This window comes from Panicum virgatum, chromosome 9N (genome assembly GCF_016808335.1).
Source record: "Panicum virgatum strain AP13 chromosome 9N, P.virgatum_v5, whole genome shotgun sequence".
Taxonomy (NCBI): domain Eukaryota; kingdom Viridiplantae; phylum Streptophyta; class Magnoliopsida; order Poales; family Poaceae; genus Panicum; species Panicum virgatum.
Window position 1 is genome coordinate 55,873,520 of NC_053153.1, and position 13,359 is coordinate 55,886,878.

At 54.1% G+C, this 13,359-nt stretch overlaps 1 protein-coding gene across 1 annotated transcript; it reads left to right on the plus strand.

Moving 5' to 3' along the window:
- Positions 1 to 510: 510 nt before the first annotated feature.
- Positions 511 to 5,364, plus strand: LOC120689865 (homeobox protein BEL1 homolog). Its single transcript, XM_039972307.1, has 5 exons — positions 511 to 667; positions 840 to 1,587; positions 2,387 to 2,787; positions 3,879 to 3,939; positions 4,366 to 5,364. Exons 2-5 carry the CDS (start codon positions 934 to 936, stop codon positions 5,026 to 5,028), a joined length of 1,779 nt encoding a protein of 592 aa, XP_039828241.1. The 5' UTR covers positions 511 to 667; positions 840 to 933; the 3' UTR covers positions 5,029 to 5,364.
- The last annotated feature ends 7,995 nt before the right edge of the window (positions 5,365 to 13,359 follow it).

Below are 13,359 nucleotides of genomic sequence, written 5' to 3' on the forward strand. Positions count from 1 at the left end.
TCACTGATAATGACCGATTTTTAAAACCCTGCCCCGGACTCGCCGCTGACCATTCGTTCGTTGCCACCGGCCCGTGGTGACGGTGCTGTAGCAGCGAGCACGCCCCGGCGCGTCGCGGCAGAAGCGCTCGTGCCGTCGTGCGTGCGAGCGAGCAGTAGCATCAGCCGCCCGGGGGGAATGGGAATCTACCGGAGCCGAGCGGACCCAACCATCGGAAGCGCGACGCCGCAACCACCACCAGCTAGCCACCCCAGCGACCGGTCGAGAACGAGCCCGCCCAGCTCGCCGCGCACGCCATCGAAACGCTGCCCGCGCCGCCTGAATCGGCCGGCCGGCCGGCCGGCGAGCGCACGGACGCCGGCCGGCCGGCCGCTCCCACGGCGGCCACAGCCCTCGGCATGTCCATCTCTCTCGCTGTGTGTAGTGTGACTAGCTAGTGCTAACACTAGAAGGCTAGCGGCTGGTCCGGCTAGTCCGCGCGCGCGGCGCACTAGCGTAGTTGTCCGGGTCTCCAAGTGGGAGGAGCCACCGCATCTCGGAACGCGCCGAGTATATGAGCACCGGGTCCGCCCGCCACTGTCCCACCGGCCTCCCTAGCTCGCGCGGCTCCTCATCACTTCTCGCCTCGCCCGGAAAGCTATGGCCCTGCGCTCTCCCCGGCGCTGAGGTGCGTCGTCGTCCTCGCCAGCGGCCGACGCTGATGCCCGCGTCTCCTTCGCTCCCCTTCCTCTTTAATTTCCTCGTCCTCGTCCCTGCCGGCGCCCTGCTTGTCTCTAGTCTCTGCTGCTACTGCATCTACTGCTTTCTCTCTGAGCTAACAAGCTTCTTTCGATCCCCAGCGTAACGTGGCCGCCGTACGTCAAGCTGCTGCCTACTATACTGCCAGGTGCCAGCCAGTTCGAGCCGCGGGAGCTAGCTAGCTAGCTGTGGAGGATGGCGCACGATCCGAGCCTGGCGTACGCGGACTACTTCGCGGCGGCGGGCGGCGTGGCCACGCTCGTCCCGGAGGTGGACGCGGCGGGGGAGGACGAGGGCCACCTGTACGGCGGCGTGCACGCGCACCACCACGGGCTCGAAATGTTCGGGGCCAGAGGCCTCGTGCCGGGCGCCACGGTGGCGGCCGCGGCGCACGGCAAGGCCGCAGCCGCGCTCGGGGATTTCGGCCTCGGCGCCGAGCACCAGTACCGCCTGCTGGGCCACAGCCAGCAGGCGCCGCTGACGTCCCTGTCGCTGCACGGGTCCGCCGAGGCCGCGTCGCTGGCTCTGCACCACCACCAGCTTGGCGGCGGCGGCGGCGCGCTCAGGCAGCACCAGCCGGCGGCGTGGCCGCAGCAGCCGCAGCAGGGCGGCGCGTGGCACCTGCGCGGCTCCAGGTTCCTGCGCCCGACGCAGCAGCTGCTGCACGAATTCTGCGGCCTCCCCGTGGAGGCCACCAGCGCGGTGGCTTCCAAGCCGCCGGCGAAGCCGGGGAGCGAGGACCGCGCCGGGGAGGGGTCGTCGTCCTCGGCCCCGTCGGCGCAGATCCAGGCCATGGACGCCGCCGAGCTGCAGAGGCTCAAGGCCAAGCTCTACGCCATGCTCCAAGAGGTCACCCTCTCTAATCGCTCACCACGCCTCGATTAACCGTCACACACAGCACAGGTCCACCAGCAGCGGGATCGGGATCAGGATCAGCTCGCGTCTCAGGATCAGCTCGCGTCTCAGGATCAGGAGCCCTTGCATGTCATGTCCTTGGAAATCTAAAAAACTGCAGCCAAGTCAAGTGCGAGTTCAATTATGGCTTGTCTGAAGGGCCCTGGGCGGCTGGGGCAGGCACGGACAGTTGTTGCCATTCTAGGAGGGCCTCAGCCTCACCTCCTGCCTTTGGAAACCTCCAGCCCTCCATCCTTCACCTCGCCGCAGACGTAGCTACGCACCTGTACAAGGCAACCTGTAGCTCCCGCAGATCAGCAGGGCCATGCCATGAGCCCCATCACCGCGCAGCGGCAGCCCAGACCTCTGCAGAGCTACCACTGCTAGTCTGCTCTCTCTCCTCTTACCCTCGGTCTCTTGCCCATCTCTCCTGCTGCTGCATCTTCGTCTTTACTCCTTGCTTGCTGTTCCTGTGTATGCTGCACACCTGTATATGCACAGTGTGATTCATTGGTAGGTGCAGTGCAAGTGCAGTGCAGTTCCATAGGGTGTGCATCACTGCACCAGTCAAAGCCAAGTACATCAGCACCATCAGGCTACCAGCAGGGAGCTACAGTGCCATCAATCCGGGAAGCTGTTGCAGGAGGCTTCTGGCTACTGTTACATTGCCAATTGGCCATCTGCGATCGAGCTTGGGTTACCTGCATGGCGTCTGATTCGGCTGGTGCTAAATTATTTACCGGCGCGGGTGCAGGTGGAGAGGAGGTACCGGAGGTACCGCGAGCAGATGAGGGCGGTGGCGGGGTCCTTCGAGGCGGTGGCCGGGGAGCGGGCGGCGGCGGCGTACACGAGGCTGGCGTCGCGGACGATATCCAAGCACTTCCGGAGCCTGAGGGACGGGGTGGCGGCGCAGCTGCAGGCGGTGCGCCGGGCGCTCGGCGAGAAGGACCCGGACGGCGGCGCCCCGGGGGCGGCCGGGATGGCCAACAAGGGGGAGACGACGCCCAGGCTGCGGGTGCTCGACCAGTGCCTGAGGCAGCACAGGGCGTACCAGGCCGGCGTTCTCGAGAGCCAGCCGTGGAGACCGCAGCGAGGGCTGCCGGAGCGCGCCGTCTCCATCCTCCGGGCCTGGCTGTTCGAACACTTCCTGCATCCGTAATATCATCTACTCTCCAACTCTTGTTAATTATTCCATTTACTTCGCACTGTTAGTTTTTGCATGCTTTTATGTTGGATTGATGCACAACATATACTCCCAAGCAATGCCTAAATGCTGAAAGACTAATGATTAATTTTTCTACTTGAAAAGAAAAACGAACTCAAAAGTTTAAGATTCATATCCTAACAATCTAAGGATAAGAATCATACATGTGCACAATCTACTTGCAAAAAGAATGTTTGCCGAATAAATGACGATGCTCAACAATCTACTTGCAAAAAGACTGTAACGATATTTTGCCTTGTGTTCTGTATCATCCGGCATCTTTCTCGTTCTTTCCGAACCATATTTATTACTCTCTTCCATTGGATTTGGCCAAATGCTAAAGAACCTTTTTTTTTACTGAATTAACACAAACAAATTACCCTCTTTGTACTTCTTGCTACTATAACACTGTTGATAATGTCACATGCTGTGTCCAAAAAGGAAAATATGTGTTATGTTTTGAAGACAGTAGAAGAGGCTAAAACAACAAGTATTGTGAATCGGAGGGCCTAGCTAGTTAGCACTCTATATGTATATGTATATATGCCACTTGCTTATTAAGTGCAATTCCTAGTGAAAAATAAGATGCCACATTGCATGGTTTTGGTGCTTTGGGAGCGCGCAGTCTATAATCTCCATCTATCAATTATATTGGGTGAATCTAATGCGTTTAGGTTCCCTTATCATTGATCAAGAACTTGCTTGTCAAGTAGCACTCGCCAGTTGCCAATGAGTATTGTTCTCTTCTCCGGTACTGTTACAACGTCGAAATCAAATATATACTACAATTGTCTTGTACGAACATTCCATGTAGCACCCATGAATGAACAACTTATAACATCAATACCTTTAACCATCCTAAAACATGTCTACATATGTTACATGCCCATGGACATTTCTTCTTGCATGCATGTTTTCCAGTAGCTATATCTGCAGCACTCCATACCTATATGAGATGTGCATGGAAGACAAATTAACTTTTTTTAATGAAAGATAGACAAATTAACTAACACCCTAGTTGCTTTGCTATCCTCTCATCCAGGTATCCAAGCGACGTGGATAAGCACATCCTGGCGCGGCAGACGGGCCTATCACGCAGCCAAGTACGTACACTGCCCTTACCTCTAGCCTAGCTAACTCAACCACACCACTGATCCATCATCAGCTCCGCTCCAACAAAATCCGTACAGAAATGTTAAGCAATTCCTGTCTGGCAATCAGCTGCCGATCGCGGTCGCCATCTCCAATCGTTTTGCCTTATTTGCATCGTTAAGCTATAGCTAGCTAGCATACTTATTTGCGTAATGCTGGGTGATCGAGCGCCCCCACAAAGCTAAAACCGATTCCACACGCATCGATCGGCGCCGGCCGTGCCCATCTCGATCGGTCGTCGGGTACCACGTCGGAGTCGAGCGTTGTCGGTGTGTCCTCTCGTGCTCGCGTACGTCGCGAGCACGGAGGAATCTTTATCGATCAGCCGCTAACGTCTCGCGCTCGCGCGCCCACCGCGTGCCGCGCGCTGCCCGCAGGTCTCCAACTGGTTCATCAACGCGAGGGTGAGGCTGTGGAAGCCCATGGTGGAGGAGATGTACGCGGAGGAGATGAAGGGCCCGCAGGAGGGCGCCTGCAGCAACGCTAACGCCGCCGCGAACGACAGCAGCAGCGCGAACCCTAGCGGCGGCTACGGCGGCGCCGAGGACGGCGGCGGCGAGCGGAAGCCGACGCGGGCGCAGCTGCAGGTCCACGACGACGCGGGGTCCCTGGCCTCCGTCGTGAGCATCGGCAGCGGCGGCAGGGGCCCGCAGAACATCGACTTCGGCATGATGGACGGCCACCTCGACCTCGGCGCGTACGGCGACGCCGCCCACGCCGCGGGGGCCGGGCACGGCTTCGGCGGCGGCGTGTCCCTGACGCTGGGGCTGCAGCAGCACGCCGGCGACCCGCACGGCGGCGTGAACGTCGCGTTCGCGGCGGCGCAGTCGTCCGCGGCGGCGCATGAGTTCCTGTTCATGGCGGGCGGCGAGCAGCATCAGCAGCAGCAGATGGTCGCGGGCGGCGGCGTCGTCCACGGTCACCAGGGCCAGTTCGGCGCCGGAATGGACGGCGACGACGCCGTGGCCGCCTCGCACTACCACCACCGGGGCATCAGCGCCGCCACGGGGTTCCAGCTCCTCCACGACCTGGCCGGCTGATGGCATGATGATTTGATTAGCACGAGCGGGCTGCGTGCTTTAATTTGCTTTTGGAGGTTCACGCGGTGGTTGACGGGGATGCGCCAACGGCAGCGAACAGCAGCTAGCGGATGGCATTGGGCATGGGGCGCATGGCGCGAGCGCAGCTTGTGCGCCTCTTGTTTTTTTTTGAGATAGTACCACCTTCAATTAAGAAATATAGTTGGTACAAACTCTATCAGAAGGAGCAAGAAGCCGACATACCGTCCTACAGCTTCATAGATCGAACTTCTAGCTAGTCTATGAGCATCAACATTAGAACTCCGACTTTCGTGAACAAATTGAGCGTCCACAAACCGTGCCGCCCCTACCTTGATCTCCATAACGATATGGCCATAAAGTCCCATACCCTGCCCATATATGTTCTTCACCACATTGACACAGTCCGTGGCAATTCTGATCTTCTGCAGGTCCAGATCGCTTGTGAGAGCAAGTCCCTCCCAGCAAGCCATTGCTTCCGCAACCTCCGGCGAGGTAATTCCCTCAACAACCAGAGCTGATGCGCCAAGAAACATCCATGTTTCATCTCTTGCCACCGCGGACCATGGCTGCAATATCTGAATTCTTGGATAGGGCTGCATCAACATTCACCTTCAACACTCCCCGGGGAGGTGGGATCCAGCGCGGCACCAGAGGCCTGATCCTCTCCCCTTGTCTCTGTTTTACCTCCGTAGGAGTAGTTGTTTCCAGGTCTGATAAGAACCGCTCAATAAAATTATGAGTAGATAATGGGATTTAGAACATCTCCTCATGAATGACTTTCCTTCAAGCGTACCAAATCGCCCACATCATGACTGTCAAATGCACAAGGTCTTCATGTCTTAAGTTTGCCACTGCCTCGTGTAGCCATCCCCTAGCATCCTCATGCTGTGCCTGACTTAGAAATTCCAGCACAGGTTCACCTTGCAAAACCCAGACACACTTGGCCATGTTGCACTCCAGCAAGGAGTGGCGTCAGGAATCCGGCCTTCCACATATGGAGCAGTTGCTGTGCTGTGCCATATTTCTATGATAACGGACATCACCGGTCAGGATCGATTGTTTTGCAAGTCTCCACAAAAAGACTCGAACTTTGAAAGGAACTTTGACACTCCATGAATCTGTCCAATCCTTATGTTTTGCTCTCATATCTGACTGACCTGGGTTGTGATCAATCCAATCAGTCCTTTGCTCTCAGTTAGACACCAACATTCGGTACGCAGAACGAACAGAGAAAACTCCTGATTTCCCATAGTGCCAGGCCCAAAAATCCTCCTGTCTTCGAGTGGATAGAGGTATACTCCTGATTACCTCCCAGTCCATCGGTATGAAGTGGAATTTCAGCTTTTCCAGATCCCAAGACAAACTCACTAGATCGATCAACTCACTGACCACTGCCGGCGGTGTACTGCTCAAGCAGCAGATTGGCCTCATGAGGCCATCTCTTGGTAACCAATTTGTTCTCCACACATCTATGTCCTCACCCGTTCCAATTCTTTTGATCAGGCCCTGCTGTAGAACTCCCTTGCCGTCAATGATAGCTCTCCAAACTCTGGATGGAGATGGACCAAGTTCTGCGTCAAGAAAGTCTGCATTAGGGAAGTAAACTGCCTTCAACACCCTCGCGCTGAGCATGACCGGCTCCTGCAAAATGCGCCAGGCCTATCTCACAAATAGTGCAAGGTTGAAAAGCTCAATATCTCTGAATCCCAATCCTCCTATATATTTTGGTTTTGTCATCTCCTCCCATGCTACCCTAGCATGTCTTCCTCTTCCCCTTCTTACTCCCCCACCAGAAGCCTCGCATCAAACTATCGATATGCTGACACAACCCTCTCGGCAATCTGAAGCAAGACATGGAGAAGGTTGGCACCGCTTGTGCCACAGCCTTGATGAGCACTTCCTTTCCACCAGCTGATAGTGTTTGCTCCATTCACCCCTGGACCTTCTTCCAAACTCTATTTTTGAGATACTTGAAAGCTCCATTTGTAGCAGTACCAACATCAGTGGGCATTCCCAAGTACTTCTCACTTAGAGCTTCACTGTGCACATCCAGGGTCTCCATGATTTCCTCTCTGATGCTGCCACTCACCCCCTTGGCGAAGTGTATAGAAGATTTATCCATGTTGATCCTCTGACCCGAGGCCTGGCAGTATGTGTTCAACACATCCGTCACCATCTCCGCACTCTCTCTGTTTGCCTTGAAGAACAGCAGGCTGTCATCCGCGAATAATAAGTGGCTAACCATCGGGGCCGAGGCAGCCACTTTAATCCCACTGAGGCTCGATGACTGAATTTTGGACTTTAACAGGCACGAAAGGCCCTCCGCTGCTAACAAGAACAAGTAAGGCGAGATTGGGTCTCCCAGACGGATTCCCCTTGTCGGAACAAAACTATCCAGACGATCTCCATTGAATAAGACAGAAAAAGACACCGTAGTGACCGGTCTCATAATCATCTCAACCCATATCCGGTGGAAACCCAACTTAATCATTATAGCCTTTAAATAGCTCCATTCCACACGGTCATATGCTTTCCTCATGTCCAGCTTCAGCGCACAAAATCTGTTATCTCTTGCTCTCTTCTTCTTCATAAAATGCATGCACTCATAAGCTATAATTATATTATCTGTGATAAGTCGGCTTGGAACAAAAGCCGACCGTTCCTCAGAAATAATCTCCGGTAGAACAGACTTCATCCTATTCGCCATCACCTTTGAAGCTATCTTGTATATTACATTGCATAGGCTAATAGGGTGAAACTGACCCAGTTCCTCTGGGCTCTCCACCTTTGGTATTAACACAATGCACGTGCAATTAATCAAAGATGGATCATCCTCACCTCGCAAGACGTGAAGTACCACTTCAGTAACCTCGTCACCACAGAGCTCCCAATGACGCTGAAAGAAATGTGTCGGCAAACCGTCAGGCCCCGGTGCTTTAGCAAGAAACATCTGAAACAACGCCCTCTTTATTTCATCTTTATCAAAAGGGGCCACCAAACTCTTATTCATAGCCGCTGTCACCTTGGCTGGAACCGTATCAAGGACCAGGTTCATATTTACCGTCCCCTCTGACGTGTACAGCGTCCTGTAGAAATCCATTGCCATAACTCCCATCTCCATTTGATTATCAGTGAACTGACCATCCTGATTTTTCAGCTTGGAGATGTAATTTCTTCTGCGTCGCTGACTCGCCCTGAGATGAAAGAAGCGAGTATTCCTATCACCTTCCGTCAGCCATGTGATTCTGGAGCGTTGCTTCCACATCATTTCTTCTTTGTGATTCAACTCCATAATCGCTCCACCACTTTAATTTCTGCATGAGAAGGTCCCCCAGCCCACGTGGTGTCTGATCTCATCCTTTCCAGTTCCTCATTCAAAGCCTTAAGCTCGCGGTGAACGTGGCCAAAAGAATGAGCTCCCCATTCGCTCAGACTACCCGCCAAGCGTGCCACTTTTTCATTTAGCTCCTGCAGAGTATGTGCCTTCCCTCCTCTCTGCCACATTTGAGCCAACATAGCAATAAAATCTTCATGAGATTCCCACATCACCTCGTACCTGAAAATCTTCTTCTTTTTCCTTCGCCGATCACTCTCATCCTGCTCCCATCGGAGCAGTATTGGGCCGTGGTCCGACGCTGCTCCAGTAAGATGTGAAACCCTTGCCTTAGAGAAGCGCGAGCACCAATCCGCCGTGGCTAGAGCTCGATCAAGTCGAACTCGGCAGTACGAGCCCCCTGCAACTCTCTTTTCAAAAGTCCAGCTCCTTCCCTCATAACCGAGGTCATGAAAACTACACACGTCCACCACCTCGCGGAAGCCCGCGATCTGTGCGTGGCTACGCTCTTGCACCCCCTGGTGCTCCTCCCTCAGTAACACTTCATTAAAATCACCCATGCACATCCAGGGAAGATGCGATGAGGCTTTGATAAATTTTAGCATATCCCACGTCTTATGGCGCTCGGCGGTTTGAGCATCACCATAAACACATGTCAATCTCCAAGGCTCCTTCCCATACACTGTCACAATTGCATCGATATGATATTGCGAGTACGGTAAAATTTCCACTCTAGTTTTATTATTACAAAAGATACCAAGGCCACCACTGCGACCTGAACTACTGACAGCAAAGGAATTATCATACCCTAGAGTACCTTTTAACAACTCCACCCATGACTTGTGAATCTGAGTTTCTAAAACACATAGCACGGTCGGGGCATACTTCTTCGCAAGATTGAGAAGCTCACCAACTGTCGCGGCATTGCCCAAGCCGCGGCAGTTCCACCTCAAGCAACTCATTGGTCACAGCGGCACTCCGACACGGAGCCCGCCGATGAAGTAGGACAAGTGCCCTCTTTGATCTCCTTCTGCCTCTTCTTATCTGCCGCCATGATCCCACCCTTGTTCCTACTCCCGCAAATCAAGCCGATACTCCGCCAAGGCCGGGAAACTGAGTCAGATCAGTCCCTTGGTCAGCCCGAGCGGAGGACGACTCAATCGGACGCGAGGAGAAGGACTGGTGTTGGTGGAAAACCTTCGTCAGCACAAATCGCCGCCGAAGTCGCCAAGCCCTAGAAACCTAGGTCATCACCACCGCAGGCAACTGCATCTGCGCACCCTTGTCTTGTGCGCCTCTTGTGTGTAAGGGCGCTTTGGATTTTTGTAGGGGTTTAGATTCCTCTCCCTTCAATTCTTGGCAGGGTGTCTCTGTCTGTCCATATGTGTGTATCTGTGTTTCCCTCTAGTGCTAGCTCGGCCATAGCCATTGCTCGCCGCCGCCGCCGTCTTGCGTGCTCCGTTGCACGATGGCGCGATATGCTTGCGGGCGTCCATTGGTTTTCTTGTTTCTGAGACTGGTATATACCTATGTGTTGCTACAGGTAAAACAAATTTATTCATGAGCATCGACATTTGTCATATTAAGTATTTTTAACCACATATAGCAATAGAGGAATACACTGTACAGTAACAGAAGTACAAAGCATGCATAGTCAACAAAAAAAAAGTCTATTGGGCCATTTGGTTGCCGAGCAACCCGATTTTTCAACCAATGAATTCAAGTGACGACATAAGATCTTTTGGTTCTATTTTTTTTGAAAAGGTTAAATTGTACTAAATGGAACTTTTTACCAACAAGTTTGAAAAAAAATCTGGATTTATAAAATTCCTTATTTATAAAAAGAAAAGGATCCAATGCATAGTCCAGTAAAAGGAGCCAGTTATTTCAAAAAAAAAAGTAAAAGGAACCAATCCTTTTAGAAGGAATTAAGGGTATTCTTATCCCTCTACTGGGCACAAGAATAAAAATTGCACAAACAAATAGATGTTTTCTTTCGAAAAAAACATGTTTTCTTTGCACAAACAGGGCGGCAGAGAAAACCAAATTTACTTGTTGACCAGGTGTCCGTCAGATTTTGGTTGAGCAGTTTGGCTCAAAGGAATGATGTTGTTTTTAACAAATTTCCACCAAAACCTTTTTTTCCGAGTCTTTTACGTGTGTACCATCATAAAAGTTCGTGTTTACCTGTATACCACTAAAAAGTTCGAAGACACCTGTGCAACCCACCCCAGCCACCGGGGTGCCCGCCTGTATCCGGGTGTTTACCGGTGGCTTGGGTGCCGCTACATCCAAGTTGGCATTGAGGTTGCGGCCCTCAATGTTGAGGCGGCACTCTCGCGCCCTCTCCACGGAGATGCGGGCGTCCTCACCCGCATGCCTGCGGTTGAGCTCCGCCCGCAGGTCTTCTGTTCGTGCACCCCTCACAGTGGGGGAGCGCACGGATGCCGACGCACCACCCTAGCGCCGGTGATAGGGTACCAGCTCATTGCCAGGAGGAGGTCGTTGCCCAGTCCTTGCAGAACTAAGGGAGGCCTGAGCCAGATGGAGGAGACGGTCAACATCGTCCCTCCACTGCCTCAGGGCGTCTGGCGAGGCTGCAGCAGCCGGAGGGTTGTGAAGCAACTCCCTAGCCGCCGCCAGCGCTCCGCCGCTAGCAGCTTGTGAGGGGGCCCTTGACGGGCGCCCTGACTCTTGCCGACGTGCAACGCGCGCCGCCGCCGACGGTGGCTGCTCCACGGGCACGGTTGCCCCTGGAGCAGGAAGGCGAGAGGCGTGTGGCGCGGATGACGCCACACCCTCCGTCATCACCACGTCGTCCACCCGAACCATGGAGACGAGGAAAAGATGAACTAAAACCAGCTAAATTCCCCTACCTGGCGCGCCAAATGTCGTGGTGTGGCAAACCACTGCCGGGTGGCGGAATGCACCCGCCTAAGCCCAGAGGGTGAGTACTCGGGGGGTTAGCTAGGACTAGTTCGATCTCGCTGGAAGAACACGATGAACACAGCCGGTTTAGAGTGGTTCGGGCCGCCAGAGCGTAATACCCTACGTTCATTGTGTGTTGTATTGCCTTAGTCTCGAGAGAGTCTTGGCGACTCTGGTGCTGAGTCCAGCGTGAGTCTGTGTCCTTTGTGTGTACAGCGAGTGCCTCCCTTTTATATCTCAAGGGAGGCGCGTATATGGCCGTTGGGTCCCCGACAGGTGGGCCCAAATGATGTAGTATAAAATAATGTACTGTTCATACATTATGGCGCTGCAGGCGAAGGAGATCTCATTCCTAGATTTCCTTGCCTGCCCGCGGGAATCCTTCGTCCAGCATACCCATGCGCTGTCTTGCCGAAACGGTGCCAGGCGTAGATTGCGGCGTAGGCGGCATGATGGAAAAGTGTCGTGCCGTCGTATCCATTTAATGCGGCAGACGGGCTCTGCGCGGCTGCGGCGCAGGCGGCTGCACTGTGTACCTCGGTAATACGCGGTCTACAGTAAGACCTGGCAAACGCTACCCCGCGTGCCACGGCGGCAGAGCACGCCTCAACCACCCGCATTGAATGTGGTGGGTGGACGAGTCTTCCAGCGGAAGACCCGCGCCCGTGCCTGCGGACACGTGGCATCTCCGGACCCCCCCCGGTGGTATGTTGGTTCTACACGCGTGGGGGGTCCGGATGGACGCGGGAGGTCCCGGACCCCTATGGGAGGGGTCCGAGCCCTCGGCTGTTGGCTTGGAGCCTCCCCTCCTCAGGGACACGTGGCATCACCGGACCCGTCCCAGAGCGGGGAGCGGGTCTGGGGCCGTTGGCCCGGTGAGGAAAAGGCCTGGCCCGTGGGGCATGGCTGCTCCGCCCCTCATGGCGTAGTTACGGATGACTACGCGAGTTCTGCCTTGCTGCAGTAAGAGTGGGTATCACTGCTACAGAGTACCGACAACATCAACGAAGCAAAAATCCAAAAGCAAATCTGCCCCTCCCTCCTGAGCCGCACAGATTCAACGCTGGGGGAAAACACAAACCAAATTGCTCATGCGAGCTGGGGGCAAACACAAACCAAATTGCTCATGCGAAATTGTACTACAAGAACAAAACAAATCGATGCAAAAGGTATGTATGTACACACAATAATCCACTGCATAACATGACTGCTTTATCTATGTGATCTGCTTCAAAACTGCATGTCTTGTTCTCTCCCCCGGTTCCTTCCTTTTTAATTTCCTGCTGGATACCTCATAATATTAATTTGATTAGAGAACTTGTAGTAATTGAAAAAATACCGTGGCATGAGAGATAAGTTGCCTAAAGACTTGTATTATTCTAGCTAGTTGTTAACACATTGTTGCCTGAATACAGAGTTGCATATTTGAAATATCAGAAGAATTACCTAGATAAATAAATTGTGTTTGCCATTTTCTTAAACACATTATTGCCTGGATAAATGCACCGAGTTGGCTACTAGAAAAGTACTAAAAATGCTTCTAGTAATTGATAAAATTACCACCTAATGCAAAAGTTCTGAAAATGCTTCTACACTCCGCTCCCGCACGTGCCGTCGTGTGCTCACCCGCGCTCCGCCTGCGCTCGCTCTGCCCTACCCCGCCTGAGCTGCTCCGCACGTGCCGCACTGCGCTGCTGGTGCCATGTTGCTATGCCCCCCACCGTTCCGCCCGCATCCACATCCTGGCACCACCGTGGCCTCGTGTGCCGCGTGCGGTAGGGGAGGAAAAAAAACAAGTCGATGCAAAAGGTATGTATGTACCACACGTGGCACCATCCGCGGCTCCATCCCCCACGCTGCCACATTTGCATCCCCAGGCGCTAGAGTGGCCCCGTGCGCCACGGGGCAAGGGAGGGGCGGTGGGGAGAGGAGGGGACGATGCGGTGGTGTGGAGGATGGGAGGAGGCGAGGAGGCTGCGGCTGCGGCTGGGAGAGGAAGGGCTGCCGCGTCCCCACGTCCACGTGAGGGAGGGGGTGAGCGGCGCCAC

Coding starts and splice junctions, on each gene's coding strand:
- LOC120689865 (XM_039972307.1), top strand. CDS start 934: ATGGCGCACGATCCGAGCCTGGCGTACGCGGACTACTTCGCGGCGGCG. Junction 1,588..2,386: donor TCTACGCCATGCTCCAAGAG/GTCACCCTCTCT, acceptor GCGCGGGTGCAG/GTGGAGAGGAGGTACCGGAG. Junction 3,940..4,365: donor CGGGCCTATCACGCAGCCAA/GTACGTACACTG, acceptor CGCTGCCCGCAG/GTCTCCAACTGGTTCATCAA.